Genomic DNA, 20,576 nt, shown 5'->3' with positions numbered 1-20,576 from the left:
CAACTCAATTGATGAAAACGCTTTGATTTTATGGTAGATTCTTGAATTTTTACCGGGTCATTCTCACCAGATAATTCATAACCAACTCAAGAAATGCTAATAGTTTGATTATTTAAATAAACAGTACAGCTTCAATAAAACAGACTTTGCTTATATATCAATGAACAATTAACTACATCTCAAAACCTCTATCACCAAATCTACATCGAGACACAATCTTAATTAAAAAAAACATAAAAAAAAAAGTCAATCTTCCAACCACTCAAATGACTCCAATCAAAGCCCAAATTGCCCAATCCTCCAAAACTCCAAATTCCAAATTTCCCAATTGCCCATCCGTCCTTCTAATCTGATCTCCGATCGCTCGTGTGCACATGATCCAGAAGTCTCCTGCACGTGACCAAACCCACCGGTCGCAGAAATTCGCCCTCTGATATCAGACTTCCAGTTTCGTACAGTTTCTTTTTTCTCCCCTGTTGGTTATTCCTCTGTTCAAATGCTCAGATCGAAACATGTGGCTGGTCCTGCTCGGGCGGCATGCCACTCCCGCACATATTTAAGCGGCACCTGCCGAATTCGCTTGCCGGTTTTGGTGAGAAACGCCACCAGCGCCACCAATGTCGACCAAAGCGGAGTTTTCGCTTCAGAGGTGGCCGTGTTGGCCCAGAAAGCTCACGTTGTGGTTCCAGCGCCGCAAAAATTGGCCTCGATTTACGGAAACAGCTTTGGCTCGCACATAGACTCGCCCATTATGGAAATGAAGAAGAAACCGGACAACGACAAGTCCGACGCCGAGAAAGGCGAGTCCGGCGACAAGGAGAAGGGAGAGAAGAAAGACGAGAAGGACGAGAAGGACAAGCAGCCGCCTAGCCCGGAAGCGCCCGAGAAAACGCCAGAAAACGTGCCTGGAACATCTATAGAAGGCGCCGGATCCGGCGCTGTTGCGGGCTCAGTGTCCACGGGGAACGGCGGCGGCGGTGGCAACAACAACAACAACAACAACAACAATAACAACAACAACAACAATAACAACAATAACAACAACAACGACAAAGACGCCGATCACGTGCCCCTGTTTGTTGCCGACTCTGTTTCCGGGTCGTACCCGCCACTTCTAGCTATTGCCATGAAGGACAAGATCCCGCTCCCAGGAAGGCCCTTTTCCATCAACATTTCCGACCCCGCAGTCAAAAAACTGATCATCGAAATCTGCGACAGAAGAGAGCCCCATTTTGTCTTGTTCCACATGAAAGACCCGGAAGAACCCGACACCGACATCATCAACAAAAGAGAATCTGTGTACGACATCGGTGTCCACTGCTATGTGCAGCGGTACTACGAAGATGGTCCCTACTTGCGGATATTGGGCTACCCGATGGAAAGATGCAAGTTAGAGAAGTTGTCTATTCCAAACGAACAGCAGCCAGCAGAAGAAGACGAGGAGCATTTTCCTACAGACTACTTGAAGACTTTGGGCGTGTCGTATGCGAAAGTCACTCATTGCCAAGACGAACCGTATGACTTGAGCAGCGCAGAATTCAAGGCTCTTATTGAAGACGTCAAGGCGCTCTTGGCGAAGATGGCCCGTGTCATTCCCAACAAGAAAGATACCGTTAGAGACGCTAGCAACTTGTTAACGTCTCCACATAAACTTGCGGATTTTATCGGCTCAACCACTAGTGCTACACCACAGAAAATCCAAGAGTTATTAGAAGAGTTCAACATCGAGCTCCGATTGCAAAAAGCTTTGGCCTTGTTCAAGAACGAACTTGAAGCATATACCATCGCAGACAAAACAATGAAGGAGTTGACCAGCAGAGCAGACGAGGCGCAAACGAAGCAAATCGTTAAGGAATATATCAAGGGTTTGCAAAGAAACGCCGGGCTAGTGGATTCGGAAAAATCAAAAACTCACAAATTCGACGAGCGCTTAAAACACTTGAAGCTTACAGAAGAAGCGTTGGAAGCGTACAACACGGAAAAGGCCAAAATGGAAAGTCAAAATGAGCACTCCAGCGAGCTCGCAGTCAGCGAGAGATATCTTGATTGGTTGACGTCCATTCCGTGGGGAGTTTTCTCGAAGGACCGTTTCAATATTAAACTTGCGAAGGAGGTTTTGGACCGCGACCATTATGGCTTGAAAGAAGTGAAGGAAAGAATCTTGGAGTTCATCTCTTTGGGCAAAGTCTCAGGCAAAGTAGACGGAAAAATCTTGTGTTTGGCCGGACCTCCAGGTACCGGTAAAACTTCCATTGCTAAATCTATTGCAGAAGCCTTAGACCGCAGATATGTACGTATTGCCATGGGAGGAATCCAAGACGTCCACGAAGTGAAGGGCCACAGAAGAACATATATTGGGTCTATTCCAGGACGTATTATAGCTGCATTGAAGCTGGCTAAAACTTCCAACCCATTGATGTTGATTGATGAAATTGACAAGTTGGATTTGTCTAGAAGCGGAGGGGCGGCGTCTGCATTCTTGGAGATCTTGGACCCAGAGCAAAACAATGCCTTTGTGGACAATTACATTGACGTTAAGGTCGATCTCTCCAAGGTTTTATTTGTGTGCACAGCCAATTATTTGGGTAATATTCCCGGCCCGCTCAGAGACAGAATGGAGGTGATTGATGTCTCTGGTTACACAAACAACGAGAAGCTCGAAATTGCTAGAAAGCATTTAATTCCGCAAGCAGCAAAAAAGGCTGGCTTGGACGAAAGCCATGTGGTGATTCCGGAAGAAACCATAACCACATTAATCGAAAAGTATTGCAGAGAAAGTGGATTGAGAAACATCAAGAAGTTGATCACGAGAATCTTCAGTAAGGCGTCTTTGAAGATTGTTGAAGAGCTCGAGGAAAAGGAGACCAAGGAGGAAAAAGAGCTGACGGAAACTTCCAAAGAAACTTTGGTTAAGGATAAGGAAACCAAGGAAAGTAAATCTTCGGAGGCTGCTGCCAAATCCGCTCAAACATCAGAAAATGCACAAACTCTCACGGAAGAGGAGAGCAAGCCTTTGGAGATTCCAGAAAACATCAAGTTGGAAGTCACGCCCAAGGTCTTGAAGGACTATGTTGGTCCAGAAATCTACACGAGAGCACGTGTATACGATATCCCACCTCCTGGTGTGGCCACAGGCTTGTCTTACAGCACTTCGGGCAATGGCGATGCGTTGTACATTGAATCTATATTGACCCACGCCATTGGGTCTGGATCGGGGCATGCCGGCATGCATGTGACTGGCCATTTGAAGGATGTGATGAAAGAATCTGCTTCGATTGCGTATTCGTTTGCAAAACTGTTCATGGTGAAGAACTATCCCGAGAACAGATTTTTCGAGGCTGCTGACATCCACATTCACTGTCCCGATGGAGCGATTCCAAAAGATGGGCCATCCGCAGGTATCTCTTTCACGTCATCTTTGATTTCCTTGGCGGTCAACGAACCCTTGCCACCCACCATTGCAATGACAGGCGAAATCACCCTTACAGGTAAAGTGTTGCCTGTTGGTGGATTGAGGGAGAAGATTTTAGGGGCCAAGAGATACGGATGCGACACGGTGATTTTCCCCAAAGATATCGAAAACGAGTTGGAAGAGATTCCAGACGAGGTCAAGAGCGGCGTGAAGTTCATTCCTGTGCTGTGGTACTCTGACGTTTTCGAGGCGATTTTCCCCAACGCAGACAAGAACAAATTCTCCAGTGTATGGAAGGAAGAATTTGCCAAGCTAGACGAGAAGAAGAAGAAGAAATAAAGAGCACACTGTACATAATGGAATGATGCAATAAACGAATTTGCAATGATACTGAGCTATCCTATTTTGCTACTTATCCATGTTCCCAAAGAACTCTCTCACCTCTTCCTCTGTGACTACTTTCTTTTGATCCACAAAAGTCTTGAAGAAGTCACGGAGCTTCTCTTTCATTTTCCCGTAGGCATGTAAGCCCTCGATCGCTTGAGGAGCCGGAAGACTCAGAAGCGCATTGGAGCCCAATTCAAAGAGAGAAGCACCAGAAGAAACAGAGTCTGTGTCGTTTTCCGGCTCGTAAGTTGGATCTTCTCCATACAAGAACGGGTATTCTTGCAAGAGGCGTGCCAAGGGACTCTTATCGTCAAGGCTGTTTTTGAGCTGTGTCAATTCTTCTTTGAAGTCGGGCGCTAACATGACGGAAAAGGGAGTCTCTTGGTTCGGGCGTTTTTTGAGCGGCGGTTCGTCGCTGACAAAGGCATCGTAGTGTTTTTTCCACTCGAGGGCACTGTCGACCAGGACATGCGGCAATTTGTGGGCGACGATATTTGCGTGTTGGGCGAGTTGTTTGAAGGCTTCTTTGTGGGACTGGACACATTGCCAGCAGACAAACTCACTGAAGGAGTCAAGGGAGGGGAAGAACGGGGCGTCAGACGACTCTGTTTCTGTAGGATCGACAGATATTCTGTTTGAAGTTTGGTCCTTCACAAGATCGGAGGTCGTTTCTGTCTTCACAAGATCGGAGGTTTCTGTCTTCACTGCGTTCTTTTCGTTCTCCACCTTTATGTTCTTTTTGTTGTCTTCTTTGATTTCGTTCCCAATTTCCTTCTCCTCGTTCTCCTCGTTCTCCCCGTTCTCCTCTTTCTTCTCCTCCTTCTTCACTCCCATGATACATTCCTGGTGGAACCAGTCTTCCCCACACACGTTGCCCAAGTAGCACTGGTGCATTGTTCCCGTCTCCTTTTCCGGGTCGTACAACACGTGGCACAGGCAAAACCGGCCCCGGTAGTTCTGGTTGTACACATTGTCCAGAACAGGAATGTCCTCGGCCTTGAGGTCCAACGAAGACACATGGACCGGCTCCAACAAAGACGACGAGCCCGTTCGGAGACGAGGCACTCTGCTTCCACTTCCAGAATCGTCGTTTCCCGGTGCATTGGCCCGGAGCCGGCAGCCGGCGCCGTTTCCCATTCGGGTTGTTCCACAGTCACACGCGACGTTGCGCTTGGAGAAAAGCTCCACGAGCTCGTGCGTCGAGTGGCACTGGATCAGACACAGGTAGCACACGGCCACGTTGGCGCCGTTGTTGTGGCGGCGGCACGTCAAGCACGCGAAAACCAACTGGCGAAGAAGCCTGGGATAAGTGCAGCAGTCGGGCTCGTAGGGCATGATTTCGCGGGCCTGGCGCTCGAGCGAGAGCTGCTGCTCCAAGTAGTCCACGGCCGTGACGGAATCGGCCATGTTGGTGGAAATTGTGGTAATTTGTAAGAGTGAGTGGTTTTGGAAGTAGAATAGAAGTGAGTGGTGTTGGAAGTAGAAGAGAAGTGTGTAGTGTTAGAGGTGAGAAGAGTGTATAATGTCAGTGCGAATAAGTGAAGTGTATTACGATAAGAATGATAAGATAGTGTTGTTGAGCAGAGTAACGGTACCAGACAACAAAGGATATGTTCTTTGGTAGAGTGACATGAATTCAAACATCAAAAACTTATATTATTTAATCTTGCAAATGCCATATCTACTGCTCCTATCATTATTGGTAAATAAAAAATCATTTTGTTCTTTATATCATATAAAATGGACTCTATCTTCAACCTAGTAATGCTTATGATTATTCTGATATATTATTAATTGCATTATTATTTAAAAAGGGTATGGCACCTTTACATCGTTGAAGTGAGTCAATTGGCTCGTTTAACTTCATTATGAATGAAGTTTAGGAATCAGACTAAATGCGTTGTGTTATATTTATATAATAATTCGCAGATAACCAAAACGTTTTATAATTGAGATTATAAATATCAGTCCCCCACTTGAAGCCCAGATCTAGACTTAGGGTCAAGTATGCCTTGCTGATAGCTTAGTTATATAGAAGACTCGTAAACTCCATCACTGGAAGACTCGAAAACAGGTGTGGATACTTTGGCCAACTTCATGCAAATAATAGATCAAACTCGTTCGTATGCCTCAGTAAATTACCTCTGCTGCGATATTATGGAACAATGGCTCATGAATACCCAAGCACGACAACCGAGAATACCGAAGAAAATATCATTTCCAAACTGACGAAAAATTAGCGTGTAAACTCATTGTGAACTTTCTCCGCTTAAGATTCCGGTGCCCGGCGCTGTCCGTGCCGTTCTTGCTGGCCAACCCCCCGTTCCCCGCTTCAATAACATCCAACTTAGAACTGGTACGGACAAGGGGAATCTGACTGTCTAATTAAAACATAGCATTGCGATGGTCAGAAAGTGATGTTGACGCAATGTGATTTCTTCTTTGATTTCAGCTTTTGTCCTCTTTTGTTTTCGGTAATGGTGTGTTCATTCTCCATAGTGAGGCAATAGACACTCTTGTTTTGGTAATGATCAATTCACTTTCTCTATATTATAGTGATGCGATAGATCTAGGAGAAACAGGATCAATGTGGAAATCGGCTTAGTATTAAAGCCAAACAGTCATCAATAGTGATTGATTATGGTTAGAAATCTTAGTAGATAACACGATTCAGCTGTTGGCAGTGCGTATGATTTACCAACATTAGGATGCTCTCAGTTTCAGTGTTCCACATCCAACAATTATACATCAAAGTATACGTACTAAGAGGACGTGTTCTAAGCAAATAAGCATCCAAAATACAGTACTGAAGCTTCATTGGCATTGAAGATCACTCTCATTGTAACTGTATGGACATCAAAAAGAGTTTGATTTGGCATCCGGTTAATCGCAGATTGGAAAAGATCAATTCCATCACATAGTCACTAAAGTGAAGCCGAGTTCCTCACCCATATGGTCATATATATTGCAGTCTACTTCCACTGTGAATGAACATTACCATGATACGATACTTTAGCAATAACTGAATTCAGGGTTACACTAGTATAAGATCACCAAAATGATAAGCCGATAATTTTTAAAGTCTTAAACATTTGATTTTACATGTTCATCAATGCGTTTCTTATATCGGAAGGCGAGCCAGACAACGTAGAGATCTTCTCCACTAGTCTATTTACTTTACTACTCAGAATAAACGAGCTAGTACTCAGAATAAACGACCTAGTAATGCAGCGTCCACGCAATCTATGATTCTGTTCAATTAAACAGCGAGAACGTTTTGGCCAGCTACCAATTCCCGAATTGATCATTTGACATAAACTTCTGAGCTTCCTATGCTCAACTAATATGAAGCCGCACAGCAGAAACCTATAGGTTTATAGACTTGAACATTGCACATTGTAGAAAATCAAGAGTTGTGAAGTCGTTTAGGAAATTACGTCTGCAAGTGATCACATAATTACACCACAAATATGGTCATGGCCATTATGCCAACTACATTTGTAGCCACACAGTTTTTGCTGAGTCGTGTTTTTTTCTCAGGCTAAACTATTGTTAACTAGCCAAAGAATTTTGTTTAGTAGCCATTCTTTATTAACAGGTGCCATTCTTTGTTAACTGCCAAACAATTTTTTAACTGTGCCAAATTTGTTTTAACTAGTGCCAAAGTGTCGTTTGTTAACAAGCCATGTATTAATTAAAGGCCAGCCTTTTGTTAACTAGTGCCATAACTGATATGACATTATACAAATTGGATTGAATATAGGTGATATTGAAAAGTACGGTTTTCAGCTAGCAAACCTTTTGTTAACTAGCCAAAGTCTCAACGGTTTTCAGCTAGCAAACCTTTTGTTAACTAGCCAAAGGTAATTCGACAAAGTCTCAAGCAGTCTTTTTCCCAATGCGAAGCGCCTGCACACTGCACGTAATTTACCCGTTTGGGCAACGCGTTTTTTTCGCATACCCTTCTCACAGTTCACAGTTCCAACTTCAGCCAGTTCTTTCACTTTTTCACCTCGTCAATTTCCCAGCTGATTTCTCCAGCTTTCTCGACTTTCCCACCCTTCTCGACTTTTCCACCCTTCTCTACTTTCTTCAGTTTCTTCAGTTTCCTGACTTTTCTTCCATGTCCAGCCCCAGAAAAAGACAGGCCGAGGCCGACGAGGACTTACAGTCAGACAGATCGACGCCGTCGTTGGCGTCCAGCCCGCAATTGCCGCCGTCGTCTCCCGCCATCCCCTTCGAAGAGGAGGAGGAGGAGATCCACAATGACGTCACCGACTTGAACCCGTCCGACGAAGAAGAGGGCGAAGACTTGATGGAGAACTTGGAAAACGACTACCGCCGCAACGAGCAGCAGGACACGTACGACTTGGGCGACGGCAACATCGACGACGCCGAGTATGAGGAAATGGACGCGGCCACGCGTCGCCGCATCGACGAGCAGTTGGACCGGCGAGACGAGCTTTTGGGCACGACAAGAACGGCCCGAGGACGAGAACAGGCGCTTTTGGACGACGACGATCTTGGTGACGTCAACGAGTTTGGCTTGCCCGTGCAGCGGCGCCGGCGCCGGCGCCAGTACGACAACGACGACGACATGTTCATGGACGACGCCGACATCGACCCGTTCCACGAGGAATTGTCGCTTGAAAGTTTGGCCGACGTCAAGGCACAGTCCATCACCGAGTGGATTTTGCAGCCTGCGGTGTCCCGTTCCATTGCGCGCGAGCTCAAGTCGTTTCTTTTGGAGTACACCGACGAAAAGGGCCGGTCTGTGTACGGCGCCCGGATCCGGACCTTGGGTGAGGTCAATGCTGAGTCCTTGGACGTTTCGTACGGCCACTTGGCGGACTCCAAGGCCATTTTGGCGTTGTTTTTGGCCTCCAGCCCGGCAGAGATGTTGAAGATCTTCGACATTGTCGCCATGGAGGCGACAGAATTGCACTACCCCAACTACTCGCAGATCCACCAGGAGATCCACGTGCGCATCTCCGATTTCCCCAACCACTTGTCGTTGCGGGACCTCCGGGAGAAAAACCTCAACCAGTTGGTGAAAATCACCGGCGTGGTGACCAGAAGAACCGGCGTTTTCCCGCAGCTCAAGTATGTCAAGTTTGACTGTCTTAAATGTGGCGTGGTGTTGGGCCCGTTCATCCAGGACTCCAACACCGAGGTCAAGGTGAGCTTCTGCACAAACTGCCACGCCAAGGGCCCGTTCAAGTTGAACTCGGAGAAAACGCTCTACCGTAATTACCAAAGAATCACTTTGCAAGAGGCTCCGGGGTCTGTTCCGGCCGGCCGTTTGCCCCGCCACAGAGAAGTCATTTTGCTTTCGGACTTGGTCGACGTGGCCAAGCCGGGCGAGGAGGTGGAGATTGTGGGCATCTACAAAAACAACTACGACGGCCGTTTGAATGCAAAAAACGGTTTCCCTGTTTTTGCCACGATTGTCGAGGCAAACTCGGTCAAGCGCAAGGAAACGTCGTCTGTCTTCAACTCCGACACGGGCCAGGCTGCCTGGGTGGAGGAGGACGAGCGGGAATTCCGCAGGCTCTCGAGAGAACGCGGAATCATCGACAAAATCATCGCCTCGATGGCGCCTTCCATCTACGGCCACAAAGACATCAAAACGGCCATTGCGTGCTCTCTTTTCGGCGGTGTGGCCAAAAACGTCAACGGCAAACACTCCATCCGTGGAGACATCAACGTGTTGCTTCTTGGTGACCCGGGAACGGCCAAGTCGCAGATCTTGAAGTACGCCGAGAAAACCGCCAACAGAGCCGTTTTCGCCACGGGCCAAGGTGCGTCTGCCGTCGGTTTGACTGCGTCTGTGCGCAGAGATCCAATCACCCGAGAGTGGACTTTGGAAGGAGGCGCCTTGGTGCTTGCGGACAAGGGAACCTGTTTGATTGACGAGTTTGACAAGATGAACGACCAGGACAGAACGTCCATTCACGAGGCCATGGAACAACAGTCGATCTCCGTTTCCAAAGCCGGTATTGTCACGTCTTTGCAGGCACGGTGCTCCATCATTGCGGCGGCCAACCCGATTGGCGGAAAGTACAACTCGACTCTCCCGCTTTCGCAGAACGTCAACTTGACCGAGCCCATCTTGTCGCGGTTTGATATTTTGTGTGTTGTCCGAGACGTGGTCAACCCGGAGCTGGACGAAAGATTGGCTACGTTTGTGATCGACTCGCACATGCGGTCTCATCCGGCCAACGACGACGATGTTTTCGAAGAGTCGGATGAACAGTTGGAGCCGCACTCGCGCAGAGAAATCGTCATGGAAAAGACCAAGCAGCGAGAAAGCGAAATCTCGCCCATTCCGCAAGACGTTTTGGCAAAGTACATCAGCTACGCCAGAACAAAGATCCTGCCCAAGTTGCACCAGATGGACATGGATAAGGTGGCACGTGTGTATGCTGACTTGAGAAGAGAATCCATTTCAACCGGCTCTTTCCCCATCACTGTTCGTCACTTGGAGAGTATCATTCGTATTGCCGAGGCTTTTGCAAGAATGAGACTCAGTGATTTTGTCAGCCAAGGCGACTTGAACAGAGCGATCAAGGTCAGCATCGACAGTTTTGTGGGGGCACAAAAGGTGACTGTGCGTAAACAGTTGCAAAAGTCCTTCATGAAGTACACCTTGCCCTCGTGGCAATAATTACGCGGCGATTATAGAGTATGGTTTAATGGGCAGAGATTTAACGTACGCAATGTAGCCTGGACCTGTATTTTTTTTATCTAATGTGCTCATGTCAACTTTCATGCGTGTGTAAAATGCATGCTTCCGCGCTTTAGGAGCTGGTGCATATTTTGCGACCTAAGTCGAGGGTGTCCTCCAATACTGACATGATACGGGTGTTGAGCTCGCTTGCACTGTGAACACAAGATATGATCTATGCTAATGAGGAAGAGATCAGCCAGTGACCTGTTATAGCCAAAACAAAAAAAAAAAAAAGTGAAAAAGGAAAAATCTTTTTTGTCCAACAGTAGTCTTTGTGTTTATGGCAAGTGAAAACCGCTTATTCAGAAGCCAGATGTTAAGGATTCGACAGATGATGTAGCCCACGAAATAGTAGCACCGTAAAAGGTTCCAGTATCCTTGCTTTCTGGTTTGGCTATTGTTGATAATGGTCTCGACAGTTTTCTGTTTATTCGTTCAAAAACTTGAGTGTCAGCTTCTTCGTAACCATCTGTAGGGAATGTCATCTTATTGAAGAGCTTTTAACAGATAGAAACCCAGATGGAAAATAAAAGGAAAACAAGAGGGAAAACCATTAGCCTCCGGATTAGTTTCTGCTGACTTTAGTAAGCCTCAATGTTGTATCGTCTCTTCAATACTGTAAACGTATCCTCAATCCGAGCATCCCGAGTTGTCTTCCATCCAGTTTTTTTATTATTTTTTTGCTGAAATTCTTCTCCAACCCACAAGATGAAGTTTAAATCCCTAACTCGAATTTGAGGAAGAAAAAGCCCGCATTTCTTGGGAACCTGGATATTTTTTTTTCCACAAAAGAGGATGATCGGCTTTACAGATTGCAAAGATAGTACAAGCTATCTTGTGCCAGTATATGGTCTATAATCGGTGAGACCAGGCGCTAGCGGCAAGTTGTTCCCAAAGCAACTTATTACTAGGAACAATAGGCCCGCATTACGAAAAGGGTAATCGAAAGCGAAAAAGGCTAAAGTGTTGGCAGAACCCGTTAACAATGCAGTGCCAGGATAGTATCTAGATGTGCCTGGCCTACTTTCTCTGGAGGTCGAAACACAGTTAGTGAAGTGAGGAAATTCCGATCTGATTGTCTCGACTACGGTGAACAAACAATAAAAGCAGTAGAATGCGGACAAATACTAGTCTACGTGTCTCTCTTTCGTTTTTCTTCTGATTCTTTATTCTGATTCTTTATTCTGATTCTTTATTATGATTCTTTATTCTTTCTCTTCTTTATTCTTTCTCTTCTTTATTCTTTCTCTCTTGTCTTTCTTTTCTCTTGTCTTTCTTTTTCCCTTCCCCCGTCATTTCCCAACGCCCCTAACCGTGCGATTAGACATCGTGCCTTGACAACTCTGGTACGTTACCACCTTCGCCAAACTTTTCCTTCTCACGTGAGGATAACACAACGGCGCACGGTGATAAGATAGGAAACCTACGTCCGAAACCAGAAGCCAAGGAGTTTTGCATGCGATTATCGGCAGCTCCAACGAAGGAAAGCTCCGAGGACCAGCATCTGGGCCGACTTTTGCTTTCCGCCAATGGTTACGTACTGCAGACAGGCCCAGACCCCAATTCCGCTCGTCTTATCTAGGCAATCTCGAGCCGAACAGACGCTGATATCGGAGCTTGTATCTTTTGGCGTTTCGTCTTGTCGTCTTGTCGTCTTGTCGTGTTTCGTCTTGTCGTCTGGTCGTGCCTGGTCCTATTTGGCAGACTTGCCTGCCGAAACGGGCGATTTCTGTTGGTTTTGCGTCAGGGCCGACACCCGTGCCTCCGCCCAGAAACGGCCTAGCGCTAAGTACGCCATTGCTTGGCTGACCGGGATCTCCAGGCCGAATATTGGGCATGCGTTGTGTATACAGAGCAGGAACCGAAAATTTTCATGGGTATACTTCGGTGCTGTGTGCAGGACAAGCCCTTCTCTCATTAGACCGAGATATATGCGCCTCGAGCCTCGCGGACAAGAGCAAAAAGCCAGCGAAGCAAAGTGGACGCAAAGAAGCGCAGAGGCGGCGGAAACGGAGCGGCGGAAAAAGGAAAGAATACCGAAATAGGAAGCGTACCCAACCGCCAAACTAAAGTTAGCGGCTTTCGAAAACGTGGAGAAAATACACCAGGCCCCTCACCGGAGGGACTTTCCCAAAACGGAAGCAAAGAACATCCATGCGCACTCCATACATGTCTTTATCAATATTCGCTCAGCGATAAGATGAGGCATGCGGCTATAAAGGCGAGAAATCCGGAAAAAACATCTGGACTCTATCTGGACATCTATCTGGTCAAATCCACTGATCTGCCAAATCCACTGATCAATCTGATCAATCTACTGATCTATCTACCATCTACTGATCTATCTACATCTACATCTACTGATTTACTATCTACAACTACTACTTCTGATCTAACCTACTGATCTTTTCTTTCATGGCCTTCACGGAAGATCTCAACAGAGTCCTCTCGGGCGAACGCTTGTCCATCAACGACGAGGAGTTGGTTCCCGGAACCGTCCACTTGGTGGATGTGGAAAACATTTTGCATGTGCAAAAAGACGGCAGCGGCAACATCATTCTCCAGCCGCAGCCGCTGGACAACGTCAACGACCCGTTGCGGTGGTCCAAGACCAAGAAGAATGCGCAGTTCACGCTTCTTTTCGTGTGGGCGTTTTTTTTGGCCGTCACTGTCAACTGGAGTGGGCCTTTCTGGACCGAGTGGACCGAGGAGTTCAACTGCACCTTCACCCAGTTGAACATCTCGTCCGCCTTGTGCTTTTTGTTTTTGGGCTTGGGCTGTGTTTTCCTCCAGCCCACGGCCATGAAGTTGGGCCGTCGTTTTGTCTACTTGACCTGTTCCATTTTGGCCATCATTGCCAATGCCATTGGTATCCACGCCAACAGCGTGCAATATCTCTATGCGTCGAACATCATTGCCGGCTTTGCCGCGGCTCCGGTCGACTCTTTGGTCGAAATCTCCTCGACTGACGTTTTCTTCACCCATGAGAGAGCGTCCAAGTTGTCGTGGCTTATCTTGGCCTTGTACTTTGGCTCGGACATCGGGCCGGTGGTGGCCGGCTACTTGCCCAGCTGGCAGTGGGCGTTCAAGCTCCAGGTGATCATTCTCTGCGTGATGTTTGCGCTCCAGCTCTTTTTGATGGAAGACACCACGTTTTCCCGCGAGGAAAAACACACGGAAGAGGACATTTTGGAGCAGATCCGGTCTCGGGACGTGGTCTTGTCGGCTGTGCAGTCGGGCGTCGTGTCCGAGAAGGACGAAAAGGTCAAGCACATCATCAGCGAAAGAAACTCGACCGAGGAAGAACGCGAAGACCCATTGGTGGGCTCCAAGAGAAGCTACTGGAAGAGAATGCAGCTCATGGAGTTGGAGTTCAACGAGAGAAGATCGTGGTTGACCATCTTCTACCGGCCTCTTTTGATGGCGCCGCTTCCGGCCATCATCTGGGGAGGCATAGTGTACGGCTCCCAGATGATGTGGTTGTCGTTGCTTGCCACGACGCAGTCGGAAATCTACTCCACCTACTACAGCTTTTCCACGTCTTCGACGGGTCTCACGAACTTGGCTCCTTTGGCTGGTTCTATCCTCGGTATGGCCTACGGTGGATGGTTTGTGGACTGGCTCTCGATCAAGTTGGCCAAGAGAAACAAGGGTATTTTGGAGCCTGAGTTCAGACTCTGGGCCATGATCTTCCCCACGCTTATTAATGCGGCAGGCTTGTTGGCGTACGGCTTGGCTTCGGTCAACCGCAAACCTTGGCCCATCTCGGTCATTTTGGGCCAGGGCTTCCTTGGTTTTGCCATGAGTGCGACGGGCCCCATTTCCTTGACCTATGCCATCGAGTGCTACCCCAACATGGCGTCTGAGGGCTTGGTGCTCATGTTGTTTGTGAGGAATATGATTGGCTGCGGCTTTACTTTTGCCATCCAGCCGTGGTTGGACAGAGACGGCCTCACGACCACCACGTGGTTGATGTTTATGTTGTCGGTGATTTGTAACGGAGGCTTTGTGATTTTCTTGGTTTGGGGCAAGAAGTTCAGAAGAATGACGAAAGACTACTACTACAAGATCTCCGACAAGAATTTCGGGGCGTTGAGCTTTTGAAGCATTTAGGACTTTTAATACATTACGGTTAGGCAATAGACAAGGGTCGTTGAGACTACATTCGTATTGATTTGGCTAACAAACGTTGAGTTTCTTCTGAATGAATTTTCTACAAAATGTTGAAAAAATGCAATAACCATGGACAATTTCCGGGTAAACTAGTTAGTACAATCATACGGAGTGGAGCAAACCATTTAAAAAAAAGAAATATCTAGAAGAGAGAAGGAGTCAATGTGGATTTGTCGATTTTGTCCCAATCGGACCTCTTAAAATCAGATTCTTCAGGTTCTGACTGAATGTTGTTTATCAAGTCATCATCCTTTGTTGGACCTTCCTTCAACTCACTAGTTTTCCTCCAATTCAAGAAAATATTAGAATTCTGCCCGTATGGTCAAACATTAGAACTGCATCAAGAAAAATAAAAAAAGGTCCTACCGGGGTTCGAACCCGGGTTACCGGAATCAGAATCCGAGGTGATACCACTACACTATAAGACCGCTTATGTAATTTCGAAAAGCAAGTTTAATATAGCAACAGGAATATATGAATCTGAAGATAGTACAAGTAGGATCAAGAAATTCTGTGCTGTCTGTATGAAATAGCAGTAGCTGGTATTGACATTTGCCATGTGAGTCTCACGATTAGATGAACCAAGCCTCCTTGAAGGCTGGCTCTGGCGAATTGACTCTTGTACGGTTCACTGGAAGAATCCGGCAAGAGATTCATCGCTTAAAATCTTCTAAACGCTCGAAGAAACTAAGAATAAAGCAATACAGTATGTATAACAGTACAGTATGTATAACAGTACAGTATTCATAACAGTACAGTTACATAGCAGTAAAGTATTCATAGCAGTACAGTATTCATAAGACCCTAGCGTCCTCAAGTTGAACTTCTTGTGCCTTGTTATTCCCACCAGCCTTGATTGGATTTGCGGACTTCTATTGAATTTTTACTTAACTGACTTTGTTCCGTCTTCCTTTATTGAATTTTACCTAACTGACTTTGTTCCGTCTTCCTATATTAATTTTACTTAACTGACTTTGTTCCATCTTCCTCTATTGAATTTATTTGACTGACTTTTTTCCTTTATTGAATTTACTTGACTTGTTCTATCTTCCTTTATTGAATTTGTTCCATCCTTAAGTACACTGATTGGCTGGCCTGCCAATACTTATTGACACAATACTCTTGCATTCAATCTGCAATCCTTCCATTGACTTGAAAGTCGCTCCGTGGCTGACTTTGTCTTTCTTTGACCTTAAATATAGAGATTTGGATGACAAACTGACTTACCTCGGTCCGTCCTTTGTTCTTAATTATACTAAACGGCTTGATCGCGCGTGTCTAAATGCGATAACCAATTGACGTACCAGTTATAGCTAATCGACTTTTTATTTGTTTGTCATTATTTGTCATTATTGGTCATTTGTCATTATTGTCATTATTGTCATTATTGTCATTATTGTCATTATTTATCCTCCTTTTTCTTTTTCTTCTTTTTCTTTTTCTCCTTCTTCTCTTTTTCTCCTTCTCTTTTTCCTTCTTCCTTCCTCCTCTTTCTTATCTGCCGTTCATCGCGTCTCACCAACCATCCATGTTCGACTTGGAAAAGTACGTGTCCGTCTAGTTTTGTCTCTTCTCCCACTAACGCCAGAACCATCGAGGACGTCAAGGCGTGCCGCTACATCCCCGAGGCGCATGTTCAGCAAATCTGCAGCAAAACCATCGAAATCCTCGTCGAAGAGGCCAACATCCAGCAGCTCCACCCGCCTGTGACCATCTGCGGCGACATCCACGGCCAGTTGCACGACCTCATCACGCTTTTCAAGACGGGCGGCGAGTGTCCGCAGGCCCAGTACATTTTCCTCGGCGACTTTGTCGACCGCGGCTTCTACTCGTTGGAAAGCTTGCTCTTGTTGTTGGCGCTCAAGATCCGCTATCCGGACAAGATCACGCTCATCCGCGGCAACCACGAGCTGCGCCAGATCACCACCGTCTACGGTTTCTACGACGAGTGTCTCCGCAAGTACGGCAGCGTCAACGTGTGGCGCTACTGCTGCGAGGTGTTTGACTACATCCTGTTGGGCGCGGTGGTGGGCGGCAAGGGCGGCGTTTTTTGCGTCCACGGCGGCCTCAGCCCCGATGTGGAAACCATCGACGAGATCCGCGTGCTTGACCGCAAGCAGGAGGTGCCGCACGAGGGCGCCATGTGCGATCTTCTCTGGTCGGACCCGGAGGACGTGCTGTCGTGGGCGGTGTCGCCGCGCGGCGCCGGCTACTTGTTTGGCCAGGCGGAGACGGAGAAGTTCTGCCGCCGCAACGACATTTCTCTTATTGCGCGGGCGCACCAGCTTGTCATGGAGGGCTACAAGGAGATGTTCTCGGGCTCGTTGGTCACGGTGTGGTCGGCGCCCAACTACTGCTACCGCTGCGGCAACGTGGCGTCCATTCTCACCATCAACGATCTGTTGGAGCGGGAGTACAAGGTGTTTGAGGCCGTGCACCAGGACGCGAGCCTTGTGCCGTCGAAGAAGCCGGCGGTGGACTACTTTATCTAGTGGCTTGGCCTGGCTTGGCCTGGCTTGGACTACTTCTGGCTTGGACTACTTCTGGCTTGGATTACTTTCTGGCTTGGACTCTGGCTTGCACTACTTCTGGCTTCGACTATCTGGCTTGGACTACTTCTGGCTTGGACTACTTCTGGCTTGGATTACTTTCTGGCTTGGACTCTGGCTTGCACTACTTCTGGCTTCGACTATCTGGCTTGGACTACTTCTGGCTTGGACTACTTCTGGCTTGGACTATCTGGCTTCGACTATCTGGCTTCTGTGATTATCTGTTTTCTATCTCTCACACGTGTGCCGGTGTTTCTGTTCTTGGTTCGAGACAACAGTCTTCGCGGCTTTTGGGACTTGGGCGAGAGCAGAAACAAGAAAAAGTGGAACAGTGTGGTAGCAATGGAACTGTCCATCACACTATTGTAAATTAGCCAAGGGCACGTTTTCGGGTGCGTGCCAGGAAACACCAAATGGGGAGTTTCTTAGTGTCCCAATAAAAGACGACTGTGCCATGAGATGGCCTGGATCGTCTATGGTATCTGATCGCATCTGGACGCGACGTTCGCATATGACTGTGGACAAAACCATCTGAATGTCAAGGCTGGCATTGTCAGTCATCTGTCTGGCAGTGCCATCTGAATCTGGATAAGGGTTGGATAAGTATCCGTTGTCTGGATAAGTATATGGAGTCTTGACGAGCGTCTACAAGTGTCAAGTGTCTACAAGTGTCCAGTGTCTACAAGTGTCCAGTGTCTACAAGTGTCCAGTGTCTACAAGTCTACAAGTGTCTATGGAGGGTCTGTCATCTCTAATCTGTCATCTCACTCAAATGTGACACATATCATCTAATCTGTCGGACATCTCGCCGTGATATGGATAATCCAGTCCGCATAACATCAATGTCCGATGGCCCTGGATACGATCTGCCATTTAATCTTGTATCTATGGAGCCTACTTGATCTGCATTTTGAGGTGATAATCAAATATGGCCGCCACTTATACATTCTACTGGATGGATTCTACTGGATGGATCTCTACTGGATGTGGATTCTGGAACCTCAACGGTCCCACTCCTAGACTTGCCAGATGACGATGCTTTCTCTCTCATTGGTCCTTCCTCGGTCTGTTTGTGGTTTCGAGCCCACCCGAATCACGCATGGAATACGGATCCAACATAATCATTTCTCGCAGGCATCGGAATTTTGACTCACTTTGCTCGCATGAAACGTCTCTCGTTTAATTTGTGTGCAGGTGCCACAGGTAAACAAACCACAGTGGTATACGCAGCTAGCCGCGGCGCTGCTAGGATCGCAAAGGATACCACTTCTGAAGGCTTAGACACGCAAAAAGGAAACAAGCATGTTTCTTGAATCTTGGCGAGTGAGCTTTTTTGTCTATTTTCTTTTTTTTGTTCCGTCATTTTTCTTGTCTTAAGGCAGGGGCTGCGAGCCCTTTCCTGTTTTCTTGGCCACTCCCACGTCTATGCGTCTTCTTTCTCCTTCGATGTGCGGCCTGCACACAGGCGCGGCGTCTTCCTGTGTGTCATTTTACGATCAACTAACTTTTTGACACATACGCTTATTATCTATCACATCTGTGCGGATAGGCCGCCGGCAGAGAGGGCGGAAAAGCTGCTGCGGCGCAATTCGGAGCGTCTATAGGCTATGCTTGCAGTGCTTCGTGCGTCCCTCAGTTTTGTGGCCGAAAATCTCCAATGCCCAACCTCAGACATTAATCCGCGCGCACAGTCTATGTATAGAAATTTGTTATGTTTACTGGGAGTGAAATAAGCTGGCAGGGGCTCCGATTGTTGCCACATGATACACTTGTGCTATTTTGAGCCTTCTTTGCAAAACACCCGATTTTGGCTTCCGTCTTTCTCTTGGAACATGTTTTTATGCTTCAAGGCTGAGCCCAGCAGGCCCGTTCGAGACCCTCTCCAAAAGCTTCTGTGACTATGGAGAAACCCGTTGTGCAGGCAGGTGTGGGTGAGATAGCTGCATCAGAAAGGTTGCAGCGGACCGAATCGCGGATGTGCGATCAAGGTGCATTATACTATTTTTTCCTTTTTCCTTTTTTTTTTTTTTTTTTTTTTTTTTCCATGCTATTCTTCAAGACTCAGATGTATATATGTGTCTGGGATCCTGTTTGTGATGCCTGGTTACACTTGCATTCTCGCCCTCGCATTCCTTTTCCCTTCGCCTTTTGTCCCACATAAGTTCGTCCTTTCAGCATGAGTGCATCTTACAAATGGCACATTGTTAGCATTTTCCTTTTCCTCCTAGCATCGTTTGCTTCATGTGCTGATTCTTCCAGCGCTTCGTCATCTTCGTCATTTTCGTCATCGTCATCATATCTGCCTACATTGATCTGGGTCACAGTCACATACGACAATGGAGCCGTTCTGACGGTGCAAACACCATACACGCAGCAGTTCTCGTCGTTTTACACTGACGTCAGCAGCGTTCCTGCGGGAGAAGTGGGAATCGGGTCGCTTTCTGGCTCCGTTGGCGGGATCCGGTCGTACGCGCACGTGACCATCTCCAACGCCGGCAACAGACTAGCATCTTCCCCCATTGCAGGCAATTTGCCGTCTCCACAGTTTGCCTTTGCCCGGTATCTTACGCCGCTCTTGGTGGTGTTCGGGATCCTCATGATGTGAGGATGCACGGGGTCCTAAATCTTGCATGCAGCATGGGTCCGCGCAACAGACGCGGAACGCACTGCATTTACTCGTTTTGCATTACCAGAAGTACATTTACGGCTTGACAATTCTCCCTCCGCCGGGAAATATTCGAGGCATGTGCCGCTTCCGAATTCGGAAGCCCAATACAAAGTTCTGTCTTTTCTTCCTTATTTGTACTGTAGTACTCTGTAGTCCGTCCGTAGTCTGAGATTAAGATTGCTGTATGCTAAGAAAAGACTCTTGCCGAGGAACAGGCTGTGTTTTTCCAAGACCCAAGACCAGTGCACCGCTTATCTGACGTCAAGGCTGCGTCATTGTTGGAAAGGAAAGCCTGTTACTCAAATAAGCATTGGAGGTTGCACGACCAAGTCTAAACCAGGCGAACATAAGCGTGGATACTACAGGTGGCTATGCTCGGCCTATTAATAATTTGCAGGGGTGCTCTGCTTGCATAATCTGTGCTCTTTTTGTGTCTGCTAGAATAAGCTTCCACACATGGACTGAGGATTGTGGACAGGAGCAAGGCTTGAATCTTGTTTCTGCTATATTTAACTTCTGTCGGGGTTATCGTCTTTACGTCGAGCTGGAATGAAGAAATGTTTACCATTGAGTTTTCCAGTCGAAAAACTGAGAATAGTGGGAAAACGAGATGGGCAAGGAAGAGGATAAGAATGGATAAGTGGGCTGAACGAATTA

The 20,576-nt window shown here is 47.1% G+C and overlaps 7 protein-coding genes and 1 non-coding gene across 8 annotated transcripts; 6 read left to right on the top strand and 2 right to left on the bottom strand. All coding sequences in view use genetic code 12, as the record gives it.

The window, feature by feature from the left end:
• Positions 1–496: 496 nt before the first annotated feature.
• Positions 497–3,751, top strand: PIM1 (ATP-dependent Lon protease; the record flags this gene model as incomplete). Its single annotated transcript, XM_002614112.2, has 1 exon — positions 497–3,751. The coding sequence occupies one exon, from the start codon at positions 497–499 to the stop codon at positions 3,749–3,751; it is 3,255 nt and encodes a 1,084-aa protein (XP_002614158.2).
• Positions 3,752–3,820: 69 nt separating this feature from the next.
• On the bottom strand, positions 3,821–5,206 carry FOB63_004617 (uncharacterized protein; the record flags this gene model as incomplete). Its single annotated transcript, XM_002614114.2, has 1 exon — positions 3,821–5,206. One exon carries the CDS (start codon positions 5,204–5,206, stop codon positions 3,821–3,823), a length of 1,386 nt encoding a protein of 461 aa, XP_002614160.2.
• A 2,491-nt stretch (positions 5,207–7,697) lies between these two features.
• On the top strand, positions 7,698–10,466 carry MCM2 (MCM DNA helicase complex subunit; the record flags this gene model as incomplete). The annotated part of the gene is made up of 1 exon (XM_002614115.2): positions 7,698–10,466. One exon carries the CDS (start codon positions 7,698–7,700, stop codon positions 10,464–10,466), a length of 2,769 nt encoding a protein of 922 aa, XP_002614161.2.
• A 1,592-nt stretch (positions 10,467–12,058) lies between these two features.
• On the top strand, positions 12,059–12,574 carry FOB63_004615 (uncharacterized protein; the record flags this gene model as incomplete). Its single annotated transcript, XM_066102415.1, has 1 exon — positions 12,059–12,574. One exon carries the CDS (start codon positions 12,059–12,061, stop codon positions 12,572–12,574), a length of 516 nt encoding a protein of 171 aa, XP_065958265.1.
• A 370-nt stretch (positions 12,575–12,944) lies between these two features.
• On the top strand, positions 12,945–14,633 carry FOB63_004614 (uncharacterized protein; the record flags this gene model as incomplete). The annotated part of the gene is made up of 1 exon (XM_002614117.2): positions 12,945–14,633. The coding sequence occupies one exon, from the start codon at positions 12,945–12,947 to the stop codon at positions 14,631–14,633; it is 1,689 nt and encodes a 562-aa protein (XP_002614163.2).
• A 426-nt stretch (positions 14,634–15,059) lies between these two features.
• On the bottom strand, positions 15,060–15,130 carry FOB63_005641. The gene has a single exon. It is a non-coding gene; the product is annotated as a tRNA-Gln (tRNA).
• Positions 15,131–16,230: 1,100 nt separating this feature from the next.
• On the top strand, positions 16,231–17,194 carry PPH3 (phosphoprotein phosphatase PP4 catalytic subunit; the record flags this gene model as incomplete). Its single annotated transcript, XM_002614119.2, has 2 exons — positions 16,231–16,247; positions 16,291–17,194. 2 exons carry the CDS (start codon positions 16,231–16,233, stop codon positions 17,192–17,194), a joined length of 921 nt encoding a protein of 306 aa, XP_002614165.2.
• Positions 17,195–19,427: 2,233 nt separating this feature from the next.
• On the top strand, positions 19,428–19,856 carry KRE1 (Kre1p; the record flags this gene model as incomplete). Its single annotated transcript, XM_002614120.2, has 1 exon — positions 19,428–19,856. One exon carries the CDS (start codon positions 19,428–19,430, stop codon positions 19,854–19,856), a length of 429 nt encoding a protein of 142 aa, XP_002614166.2.
• Between the last annotated feature and the right edge of the window lie 720 nt (positions 19,857–20,576).

The sequence above is a fragment of the Clavispora lusitaniae genome (genome assembly GCF_014636115.1).
Source record: "Clavispora lusitaniae strain FDAARGOS_655 chromosome Unknown tig00000223_pilon, whole genome shotgun sequence".
NCBI classification, from domain to species: Eukaryota; Fungi; Ascomycota; class Pichiomycetes; order Serinales; family Metschnikowiaceae; genus Clavispora; species Clavispora lusitaniae.
Note: the sequence above shows the minus strand (reverse complement) of the source record. Positions and strands in the feature narration are given on the sequence as shown.